The 12,868-nt window shown below is 41.2% G+C and overlaps 1 protein-coding gene across 1 annotated transcript; it reads right to left on the reverse strand.

The window, feature by feature from the left end:
• Positions 1-34: 34 nt before the first annotated feature.
• LOC104773663 lies at positions 35-499 on the reverse strand (the record flags this gene model as incomplete). Its single annotated transcript, XM_010498311.1, has 1 exon — positions 35-499. A coding segment is annotated over exon 1 (465 nt), but the record flags the coding sequence as incomplete, so codon positions are not given.
• Between the last annotated feature and the right edge of the window lie 12,369 nt (positions 500-12,868).

Here is a 12,868-nt window from a genome sequence, read left to right on the forward strand (position 1 = left end):
TGTTCATGATCACAAAATCAGTTGGGATTCTTGCCTTTCCTATCTTGACTGGAAGGTTTTCAATTATCCCAAGCACATCCCTCTTGGATCCATCTGCCATGCCAATATAGAGATTGCAAGGCTTAAAGTATTCATACCCCAACTTTTCAGCCACTGAGTATGGCATTAGGCTCACTGAAGCTCCTAGATCACACAAACATTTGTTGAAGTGCATGTAACTAATGGAGCAAGGTAGATTAAATGATCCTGGGTCTTCAAGTTTTGTTGGTATAACAGCTTCCCCAATCTCTTTTAGATCCTTCATGTCTTGTTCTTGAGCTTTCATCTTGGATAATTCAAGCAGCATGTCCTTGTAGGAAGGATTTTGAACAAATTTTCTCAAGTTTGGCCCTCTCTCCTCTTCCTTGTAAGCAATGGTAATCTCTTGTATAGCCATTACTTCCTTCAAGACTTTCACTTCCTCCTTCTTCTCAATGACAACCTCTTGTTGTATGGCCATTACTTCCTTCTTTTCAATGACTGCTTCTTCCTTCAAAGCCATCACTTCATCTTTCTTCTCAATGACAACCTCTTCTTTCAAAGCTGTCACTTCCTCTTGTTGCAAAGCCATCAATCTGCTTATTGGTTCAGCTTTTCAAACTGCCTTGCCTCCTCAATCTGCTTATTGGCTTGCCCAAGCAACAATTGTTGCATCATAGTGCATAAGTCAGGTGCTTGGGCTTGGTAGGTCTGAAACATTGGAGTGTGACACCATTGAGTCTGGAAACCTTGTTGTTGGTGCATGGGTGCATAATAGAACTCACTGCCTTGAAACATGGTTACTGACTCGAACAGACACTCCGTCGAGCACAGGCTCGAGTTGATGGTCGAGTCGACTGGGAAGTGCTGTCTATTTAGATCCGGCGTCTGACTCGATCAAGTGCTCGATCACGACTCGGTCGAGTGGTGGTCGAGTTGATGGTCGAGCTGGCACCTGAAACTCAATCACAGACAAGCAGGAGAAGAAACAAGAGCAGTAGTGAACAAGTGGTTATACGAACTTAATCTTAGACTAATATGGATCCTAAATGTCACAAAAACACACTCAAATGGGCAACGGNAAACCTTCACTCTGGGCTTCACTTAGTGATGAATCCTCCCCACCTTGAACCTCACTATCCTCAGTGATATCTTCCTCATGGAGATGGATTGCTTTAATAGTGATCTCCCTTGGGTTTTGAATAGCTTGTTGAGGAAGATGGTGTGGCTTAGGAGCTGAAGTAGAAGCAATGGAGCTTTCCATGGACTGGAATGAAGAGGTCAGACTCTCAAGCTGGTGACTCAAGTCATGAGAATAAGAATTCAACTTCTGGGTGAGCTCTCCAAACAGCCTTGCTTCCTCAAGCTGCTTATTGGCTTGCCCAAGCAACAATTGTTGCATCATTGCTCTTAAGTCAGGTTCTTGGGCTTGGTAGGTTTGAAACGCTGGAGGGTGACACCATTGAGTCTAGAAACTTTGTTGCTGGTGCATAGGTACATAATGGAACTAACTGCTTTGAAACATGGTGACTGACTCGAATAGACACTCGGTCGAGCACAGGCTCGAGTTGATAGTCGAGTCGACTGGGAAGTGCTGTCTATTTAGATCCGGCGTCTGACTCGATCAGGTGCTCGATCACGACTCGGTCGAGTGGTGGTCGAGTTGATGGTCGAGCTGGCACCTGAAATTCAACTTCAACCCAGCAACAGAAGATTCAAGTGTATAAACAAACTTAATCTTAGACTAATATTGATCCTAAATGTCACAAAAACACACTCAAATGGGCAACGGCGCCAAATTGAAACAAGTTTTTTTCTTAATGGTGGTGAATGATGATGAATGTATGCAATGGTGAGATATGAATGGAATGATGGATGGGTGTTTCAATTCCCCTTATGCTGTTGCAGTATAAGAGGTATCAATCCTAAATGAGCGTTTGTGAACAATTAAGATATGCATATGAATCTAAGTTAAGACAAATGTGAAGATTGTTTGTCACTAACAATCCTAAGATGGAAATGTAAAATGCAGAAAATAAACTACAAGAACTAAGAACTAGATGCAAATGAAACTGAATGATTGTAACAGTAATGAAGCAAGAACAGAAGTAGGAACTACTACTAATGAACTAATGCAAGACAGGTAATGAACTGAAAACTAAATGAATGCAACTAAAATGAAACAGGAATGAAACAGGACAATCACAAATCATAAACAAGAATTCTGGGGATGAACTCGAGCAAGCACTCGACCGAGTGTAGGTCGAGTACAGGGTCGAGCTAGAATAATCCGGAAAACAGAGCAATGCTAGAAAAACAGAGCAACACAAGAACGAATCAAACAACAAGCAAGCAACAGGATTAAGACTAAGATATCAATAAACAAAGAAGGCCTTGAGGAGGGATTCATGGGCTAGACTAATGAATGAGGCTATCACACTTTGGCCAACAAATCTCAAGCAAAGCTTTGAGCTAATCTCTAGACACATTAATCTAAGACAAGCTTCTTCCACTCTCATGGCAAGAATCAATCAAACCTATGCATCTCTAGACTTGTTCTCACAAAGTAAAGAATCTACACAAGCAGGCATTAAGCAATATGTCTCATACCAAGCAAAACCTCTAATCTCTTAGCAAGCAAGATGGTAAGCTCTAGATCTAGCCTTATCTATGCCTCTTAAACATTGGTGTGATGCTAAGAAGCTTAAGATCAGATACTACCCTCTCAGATATAGGATCAGCATTAAAAACATCTACCCTAGAAGAGATCTACAACAATCAAGCTTGACCAAAGCAAACAAACCTCAAACAAAGCCTAGCCTAACCCATCCTCAAGATCCTAAGGAAACTACTCACAACAATACATGATGAACAAAGTCAAAAACCCAGAAAATATTGAAACTTGCATTATCAGAAAGATGAAACAAAGATCTTCAATATTGATGAAAGGATCAAACTCAAATTCTCAATATTAAGAAAGTTATGAAACCAACAATATTGAGGAATTTAGTCTTTTTCAAGTACAAGATCTAAGAAAAATAAAAGTGCAAAAAGAATAATTCCCAAAAGGGTAAAAACTAGGTTTAGAGAATATCTAAAAAGCTGGACTCTTTTGGTGGCTGCAGGTACAAGGCTTTATATAGGAGAGGAAGTGGAAGCCCTAAAAATACAAAAAGTCAAAGTAGTCAACGGCTCGGTCAACTCGACCAGTGCTCGGTCGAGTGGCTTGGTCGAGCTGGCTTCTCTCGTGCAATCTCCACTCGGTCGAGTCCTCCTCAGCACACGGTCGAGTGTCTGGTCGAGTGTGCGGTCGAGTTGGACTCTGGACCTTGGTTCTTCAGCCTTAACTCCCTTGTTTCCTCCTCATGATTGCTTCACATCTCTTCTCCATTGCTTCCATGCTCCTTAAGCTCCAAAATCACCTGTTTATGCATGAAAAGATGCAAATGCAATGCAACCAAACTCTAATGCATGATTAGTGCTAAAGCTACACAATAATGGCCTAAATGGATAGCAAAAGATGCAGAAGATGTGAATAAACTAAGGGAAAACAAGGTAAAATATATGAACATCACATCCGTATTCCGGGAATAGATTTTGAGATCTATTGAGTAAACCAAATGAGTGGATTTTAATTAATTTTGGTTTAATTAAATCCTGGTTTAATCTAATTAAACCAAAAACCCCTAATCTCTTTCTCAAAGTCACGCCTCCTCTCCTGTTTTTGCTATTGTCGACATTGTTATGAGAGAGAGAGGGAGAGAAAGGGAGATAAATCTTGGTTGTTTAGTGTAAAGGAGGAAGAGAAGGAGATAAAGCTTTTTCTTTAGAGTAATGAGAGAAAGAGAACTGTCAGGGTTTGGGAGAAGGAAGATCCGATTACTCAAAACGTTTCGAAAGGTATTGATTTTTGGTAGGGATGTAGCTAAGAGATTTTCCTACACTATCCTTTTTACAGAAGATAATTTAAGTTAATATTTTAGGAGATATTGGCAGTTTTGTGGGGCGTTTCGTCTCAGTCGCGGATTGAGACCAACGGGTGTTTTGGGATCAATTGCAGTTTCATCTGAGACCCGATCGTGCTGAAATTTTGTGAGAAGCTTTATAGATCTTGCTTTTCACCGGAGGGATTAGAAAGTTAACAGTTCGTTTAGATTTCGTGGTTTCACTTGTGAGGTTATTCTTTTCTGTTTTTCTGGCAGTCTGTGATTGGTTGTAGGAGCGAGTTTGGTTGTTCTTGGATATTGGAGAGCCTCTCATTTGGTTGTAGTTATTTTCGTGTATCACTTGCTAAGGTGAGTGTGTGACCATGAGCTTATCTAAGCGTTTGGGTTGTATGACTTATTTTGTGTGATGATGTGTAGGTGTGGTGAAAGTATTATTGGTAGTTCAGTTTAATGGTTGGTTTGTTATGTTTTATTGGCAGTTGTAATCTTGATTTGCTTGTGTGTATAGCTCGTAGATGGGAGGATCGCCTCATTGGGTATTTCTGGTAATACTCACGCATCTCATTGTGTTTGTGGTGCAGGTAGAGGCAAAATGTGTCTGTGAGATCATGGCAATGAAGAGGAGGATGTTCTAGTGGCTCGCTTGGTTGTTGTCTGGCTTTTGTTAGGTTGCTAAAGTTGAGTCCTAGAATGTTGTTTAGGATTGTGGGTTCTCTGGTTTATGTTCATTGGATCTTTAGTTTATGATTTTGAAATTATTACGGTTTATTTGATATTGGTTATTGGTTTATTGGTTATTTATTGGTTTTATTATTTCTGCTGTTTGGTGTGATTGTGGTTAGGTGGCTAGTTGGTATGGGACCACTAGCTTAGTTGTTTGGTATTATATTATATTTATCTATTTATTTTTTATTATTAAAAAAATGGGTCAGGTCGTTTCAAGTTACCTTAAAACGATAAGCCTTATCGTTCCCAAAATTCCCATTTTTATCGCAACCGTCCTTATCCGATCAACTTTGCCTTTTCCGCGAGTTTCCATTTCTCTCGGGTTTCCATTCCGTGAGTCGGCTTAAGTCTCTGCAAGATACCCGAATCCCTGGGCCCTCCATCATCCCATAGTCTAGTCGATCCACCCTTGTCCATCAGCCCGATCCATCGTTCACCGATGCAACCTTAGCCGATAGTGTCCACTTCACTATCACTCCCACTATCACTATCACTTCACTGTCACTATCACTACTACTATCACTATCACTTCACTATCACTTCTCTATCACTAGACAAATCACCAAAACATCTTGTTTCACCCAGAAACTTACATGCATGCATCGTCTACATGCGGCTAACGATTCCGTTTCTTCAACTCAAACGTCTGTTCACTTCTTTGGTAGTCTCGAACTCCTCATTTCCATTCGGATCCGCTTAGTCTATCTAACTCATGGCCAGTGTCCGCCTGTGCCACAGTTCATACCGTAATCTTCCTTCGAACGTCCCTAGTGCCGCATTATATCGGCACCGGTTGTCATACCGCTATCGGCACTTATCAGCACTGATTGCCGTACCGCTATCGACACTCATCGGCACTGATTACCATACCGCTATCGGCAATTATCAGCACTGATTGCCGTACCGCTATCGGCACTTATCGGTACTGATTGTCATACCACTATCGGCACTTATCGGCATTGATTGCAGTACCGCTATCGGCCCTTGATACCGTACCACGTACGTACCGTTACCGACCCTGGTACTGTACCGCGTACGTACCGTTACCGACCCTGGTACCGTACCGCATACGTACCGTTACCAACCCTCGTACCGTACCACGTACGTACTGTTACTGACCATGGTACCGTACCGCTGAAACAAGTATTTATTGTGTGTGGTGAATGATGGTGGATGTATGCAATGATGATATATGAATGGAATGGGTGTTTCAATTCCCCTTATGCTATTGCAGTACAAGAGGTATCAATCCTAAATGAGTGTTTGTGAACAGATAAGATGTGCATATGAATCTAAGTTAAGACAAATGTAATGATTGTTTGTCACTAACAATCCTAAGATGGAAATGTAAAGATGCTGAAAGTAAACTACAAGAACTAAGAGCTAAATGCAAATGAAACAGAATGATTATGAACTTAGAACAAAAATAGAAACTGTAAAACACTAAATAGGAACTAATGCAAGACAAGTAATGAACTAGATGCTAAGTGAATGCAATGGAAACAAAACAGGAATGAAACAGGAATGAAACAAGACAAGCACAAATCATAAACAAGAAATCTGGGGATGAGCTCGAGCAAGCACTCGACCGAGTGTAGGTCGAGTGGGGGGTCGAGCTGGTTGAATCCGGAAAACAGAGCAACACAACAAAAACAGAGCAATACTAAAACCAATCAAACAACAAGCAAGCTACTAGATTAAGACTTAGAAATCAATAAACAAAGAAGGTTCCTGAGGATGGATTCATGGGAAGAACTAATCATTGTGGTTATCTAACTTGGTCAACAAATCTCAAGCAAACTTTGAGCTAATCTCTAGACATATAAATCTAAGACAAGTTTCTCCCACTCTCATGGTCAAGAAACAATCAAACCTATGCAATTCTAGACTTGTTCTCACACAGTAAAGAATCTACACAAGCAGGCATTAAGCAATACATCTCAAACCAAACAAGACCTCTAATCTCTTAGCAAGCCTAATGGTAAGCTCTAGATCTAGCCTTATCTATGCTTCTTAAACATTGGTGTGATGCTAAGAAGCTTGAAATCAGATCCTAACCTCTCAGTTCAAGATCAGCCTTAAGAACATCTAGCCTAGAAGAGATCTACAACAATCAAGCTTGACCAAATCACATAAACCACAAGATCAATCCTTCCTAACCCATCCTCAAGATCCTAAGAAGACTACTCACAACAAGACATGATGAAACAAATCAAAAACCCAGAAAATATTGAAACTTGCATTATTAGAAAGATAAAACTGAGATCTTCAATATTAATCAAAGGATGAAACTCAAATTCTCAATATTAAGAAAGTTATTGAACCAACAATATTGAAGAATCTAAGAGTTTTCTTAAACAAGTACAAAATCTAATAAAATGCAAAAGGAATAATGCTAAAAAAGGTAAAAACTAGGTTTTTGGGAATATCTAAAAAGCTGGACACTTTGGTGGCTGCAGGTACAAGGTCTTATATAGTGGGGAAGTGGAAGCCCTAAAAATAGAAAAAGTCAAAGCAGTCAACGGCTCGGTCAACTCGACCTGTGCTCGGTCGAGCTAGGGGTCGAGCTGGCTTCTCACGTGCAATCTCCACTCGGTCGAGTCCTCCTCAGCACACGGTCGAGTGTCTGGTCGAGTGTGCGGTCGAGTTGGACTCCGGACCTTGTTGTTTCAGCCTTAACTCCCTTGTTTCCTCCTCAAGATTGCTTCACATCTCTTCTCCATTGCTTCCATGCTCCTTGAGCTCCAAAATCACCTGTTTATGCATGAAAAGATGCAAATGCAATGCAACTAAACCCTAATGCATGATTAGTGCTAAAGCTACACAATAATGGCCTAAATGGATAGAAAAAGATGCAAAAGATGTGAATAAACTAAGGGAAAACAAGGTAAAATATATGAACATCAACACCCCCAAACTTAGTCTTTGCTTGCCCTCAAGCAAATAATCAAAGACATAAGAAGGTAAGTGAGGTTTGAAAGTGGGATCTCAGCTCCTTAAGCTTGCAAATAGACCATCTAGTACCAATGTCCAAGTTACTAATACTATGATGCAAGTTGAATGAGCTGGAATTTAAAGACTTTAGACAAGCATATCACAACCTTTACTGATTTGAGCCTAAGACATCCACATGCATTCAAATCAACCATTTCCTTTAACATTCATTAAACAAGAACATGAATCAACTCTATGCAATGCTTAAACTCATTTGGCTTGGTAATAAAGGGTTTTGAGACAATGATGGTCTCTTTTTTTAGAGTGGGGCTTATCAATATCAAGGTTCTCTCATGAAAATGGATTGAGCTTTAGAAGAATGCTAAAGGTAAGAACACCTAAACTCATACAAGAATAAAACCTTGTCTACCCAAAGGTACCCAAAGTGTTTATCCTAGCAATCTAAACCCTTATGATCCTAGTGCTACCCTTTGCTTCTTCTTTTCTCTTTAACCCTTTTCTCTTTTGGTTTTCAAGTCTTAGGAGATGTTTCTTATTTGATCTTTCTAGTGGAATGGGGGATTCTTTCTTATTGCTATGGTTCTCTTTTCTTCTTATTCTTAAGACATAAAAGCATTTTGCTAGACTTTTCTTTTCTTTCTTTTCTTTTTCTTAACTAGAACCATCTTAATCAACACTTTACTTCCCATCCTTTCACTAGACTTTGCTTAAACACAATCTCCTCTTAAAGACTCTACCCTTTTTCTTTCTCTTTTCTTTCTTTTCTTTTCATAACAGCCAAGTCCCAAACCCAACAAGTAAACCACCTAGTCCTATCTAGTTTGAAAAATGCAAACTAGAACTACACAAGGTCTTACTCTTGTCAGTTCAAACCTAACACTTTCTACCAAGCTCAATCCCAAAAATAGGCCTCACACACTCAAGAACAAACAAGGCTTGAAAGAAGGTTTGGTTTAGGGGTAGGGGAACTGATCTTAATGATTTAATCAGCTACTTGGATCAACAAGAGTGGTAAAAAGGAGAAAGATGATCCAAGTATGTATATGGTATCCATGAGTTTAAAGCAATGCACATATTGATAATTAAAAGTCAATATTAGGTTCTTATAAAATAGGAAATGGTTTCAAATCACAACATGCTTCAATTTAGATCAAATGCAATGCAAGAATTCAAGCTTGGTTCAATCTTATGCTTCCTACTACTCAACTAGCATCAAAGTACTAATAACTTGGGCATTGATCCTAGTCTAGTGAATAGGCTAGCTAACAAGGAAATACTCATCATAGATCCCTAATGCAAATATTATACAATTCTACATGAAACATGCTAAACAAGATCCTAATATGCAATGCAAACTACATGAACACTCTTTTTTTATGAAGATTTTTTCAAAATTTTTCAAATTTTTATGGTTTTTCTATGCCTTAGATGCTAATGCAAGTGCTAACATGATGATGATAAAAATTTGAAATAAGAACACAAAACACAACATCAAATGCTATCTCAAACCCTCCCCCAAACTTAAATCACACAGTCCCCTGTGTGAAAAAGTTGTGAGAGGATTCAAGATTTAAACACAACACAAAACACAATATGAAATGCAATGGTATAAACAATGGTAAGGTGATAGTGGTACCTTAGGGATTGTGGAAGAAGTTGTCCACATCCATCTGCATGCTATCATAGGAGTAGTTGGGGTCAGGCTGGTGGCTTGGAGAAGGACTTTGGGGCAGCTCGACAATGCCAATCGACCTTGACTCGGTCGAGTACGTGTCCGAGTGGGTAGGTCGAGCTAGACTGCGAGTGTCCAAATGATGGGCTTGCTGCTGGCAGAACTGCTGGTAGAGAGCTGGATCCATGTAGTATTGAGGTGGGATGGGAGGGTATAATGGATAACCTGGATAAGCAGCTGGAGGTGGTAAGCCATAGGGTGATCTGGGAAGGTGCTCGGCCGAGTGCATCGGAGGTGCTCGGTCGAGTGCGTGCTCGAGTGACCCGGTCGAGTGCCTCGAAAATTGATGTTCGCGGGTACTTGAGCTCCTCTTCCTCAGATTTGGCTCATACATTGAAGCCCTAGCTGGTTCCACAGGATTCTCAACCCTTGAAAGTTCTCTAGTTGAGCTACTTCTCCTCAAAGGGCTTGAATGTTGGCTAGGAGATGAGTTTCCATTCTTCAGCTCAGCAATCTCCTTCTTCAAGCCTTTGATAGACTTAGCCATGTTGGTCACCTTCTTCTTCAGCTTATCAAATCTCTTTCCATGCCACTTACCCCATTTTTGCAAAAGAGTTAACCTCTTGGCATTCTCCCTCACTCCTCTACTATCTCTTGGGTTGGGCTCATAATCTTCAAAGTAGAACTGCTCCTCTCCATCAGCTACTTGTGCATTCCTAGCTTCCTCAACTCTATGTTGAATCACTCCATCAAACCAATGCTCCTCAGCTGGCCAAAAATCAATGTTGGCTCCTTCTTGAATGGTGGTGAGCTCTTGGTTAGGCAATATGAATTGCTTTTTCCCAAGTGTTGGAAGCTCAAAGTTGAATATGTGGTTCCCTTGATGCTTCTCCTTGGCTAGGATGAGAGTAGAAGTGAGGTAGCTTGAGTCAATCCATCTTGGTGAGACCCTTTCTCCTCTAAGTTGAACTCTAGCAGCTTGTAGGATTGGAGTGATGATGCCTCCAATGGTAAGTGCTCCTCTTGACCCTTTGGTCTCCAACTTTCCTACCCAACTTCTCAATTGGGTCATGTGGTCAATGAGCACCATTCCTAAGTCAGTCTCCACTGTGCTCCCAAGGATGATGGTACCATTCCTTGCTTGAAAGATCACTCCATTAAGAGCCAAGTCAATCATCTTTAGCTCTCCCTCATTGATGTTCCCAGTTTCCTTCCTTGCAAAGAATGTATTTGCAAGAGCTTTGTGGAAGTACCTTAGGACTGGGCTTCTTATCCTAGAGCTCTTGGAGTTGGAGGATGAGTAGTACTTGTCATCTCCAATGGTTTCCCACACAGCATACAACTCATCTCTTGGAACCATCAAACTCCTATTGCTCCCAACCTCAAAACCAAACACATTTGCTACCTCTTTCATTGAAAGCTCATGCTTCTTCCCTTTGATAGTGAAAGAGATGTGACCAGCTCCATGTTCAGCACTCTTCTTTGCATATGTGTGCAGCTTGACAGTAGCTAGGAACTCACAGCTTTCCTCCTTGTAGCCTTCCATGCACAGCCCCATGAACTTGGTGAGATTGCTCTTCTCAAAGAGGTATTCCACATCCTCATCAATGGCAAGCTTCTCCATGGTCTCCTTGTGAGGATACCTAGTTCCCAAGAACTCCATCCTCATGAAGGCATCATAAATCTGCCTCTTTGACAGCCCACAAGACTCAGCTTCTCCATCATCCATCAATTCTTCTTCTTCACTCTCCTCCTCACTTTCACTTTCAATCTCTTCTTGCTCAACTTCAACAGCTGGCCTCTTCCCTTTGGCCTTGTGTCTCCTCATAAACTCATTGAGAGTAGGCTCTCTTTCCTCCTCACTCTCAGTCCTTTCAGGATCTTCCTCAACAGAGTCTCTCCTTGGATACGGCATCTGGCTCGACCGACTGCTCGACCCGGCACTCGGTCGAGTGGTCGATCGAGTGGTCCGTCGAGTGACTCTCCCAGCTTCACCTCTTGATTCAAGGTCAGCATCACGACGTTCCATGGAGCTTGCAGCGGTTCGGTGAGACTTCTTGGTGATCTTGGAAGACATTTTCAAAAGAAACTGAAGAGAATAAACTCAAAGCTCAAAGTTAATAGGTTAGTGACCCAAAAACTTGAAAGAACAAAGCTTGAGCAAGAGATGAACTTTGAGAGAGATTTCAAAGCTTGAATTTAAGTGTTTTGAGCAAATGAGAGAATGTGAGAGGTTCAAGATCGTGCAAGGGCTATATAAAGAAGCCAAGGGGACAAGGAGACAAGGGTGGAGCGTCCATACCATTCAAATTTGAATTGGGAATCTTTGACTTGCTTTTGACTGTAGCTCGACCCCACACTCGACCAACACGTGGTCGAGCTCCTTGACCAATTTTGAAATTTCAAAATTTTTCTCCTTGTTCTTCCCTCCACTCGATCGTCCTAACGGTTTGAAGATGAAATGGGCTTTAATTCATACCCAGCTCGGCCGAGTACCTCTCGTGGACTGGTCGAGTGGGCCTGCGAGTCTTCTTCTCCAAGTCCACATCTCTCCTTAACCAACTACATTCTCACCTAAAGCCTGTCCAACAAAAAACATAAAAGAAAACACATCAAAACTACTAAGAATTTAAACCATATTTACAAAGGATACCTTAGGGACTTCCTCCCTAGTGAGCTTGTTTAAAGTCACTAAGCTTGACTTTGGTTTCCTTCTTAACTTTGGTTTAGATACCAAGGAGGTGATGAAATCCTCCCTGGAACCTCTTGGTCACTGTGAAGTTGATCCTTGATCACCTCACCCTTAGCACTCAAACCATATTTCTTCTTAAATTTGAGCCTAGGTCTTGCTTTCCTCAAAGACCTCTTGTTCAGTTTGACTTTGAGATCCTCAACCATACTAGACAGCTCTTGAACTGACCTCTTAAGCTCCTCAACAGAATCCTCTTGAAGTGGGAGCTCAGCCTTAGGGTCTCCTTCATCCTTGAAAACCTCATGATCAACTTTCTCCTTGATAGTGAAGGGTTGATCATCAATGGTAGGCAGGTTGGTTGGGTTATAGATGTTGAACTTCATGACTGTATCCTCAGCAATGTTCAAGGTCACAAGACCTTCCCTAACATCTATTACTGCTCCAACAGTGGCTAAAAATGGCCTCCCTAACAAGATTGGATCTTCAGGCTCCTTGTCCATCTCTATGACCACAAAATCAGTGTGAACCCTTGCCTTCCCTATCTTGAGTGGGACATTCTCCAACCTTCCAACTACCTCTCTATTTGTCCCATCAGCTAGGCACACATGGAGTTTAGTGGATTTGAAATCAGTTCTCCCAAGCTTTTGAGCTAAGGAGTATGGCATCACACTTGTTGAAGCTCCCAAATCACAAAGGCATTGATTATAGTGGAGGTAACTGATTGTGCAAGGCAAGTAGAATAGCCCTGGGTCCTTAAGCTTAAGTGGGATGATCACTCCTCCAAGGTTTTCAAGATCCTTCTCATCTTGAACTTGAGCCTTCTTCACTGATAAATCAAGCAAGAAATCTCTATAGAGA

This window comes from Camelina sativa, unplaced genomic scaffold (assembly GCF_000633955.1).
Source record: "Camelina sativa cultivar DH55 unplaced genomic scaffold, Cs unpScaffold00608, whole genome shotgun sequence".
Taxonomy (NCBI): Eukaryota; Viridiplantae; Streptophyta; class Magnoliopsida; order Brassicales; family Brassicaceae; genus Camelina; species Camelina sativa.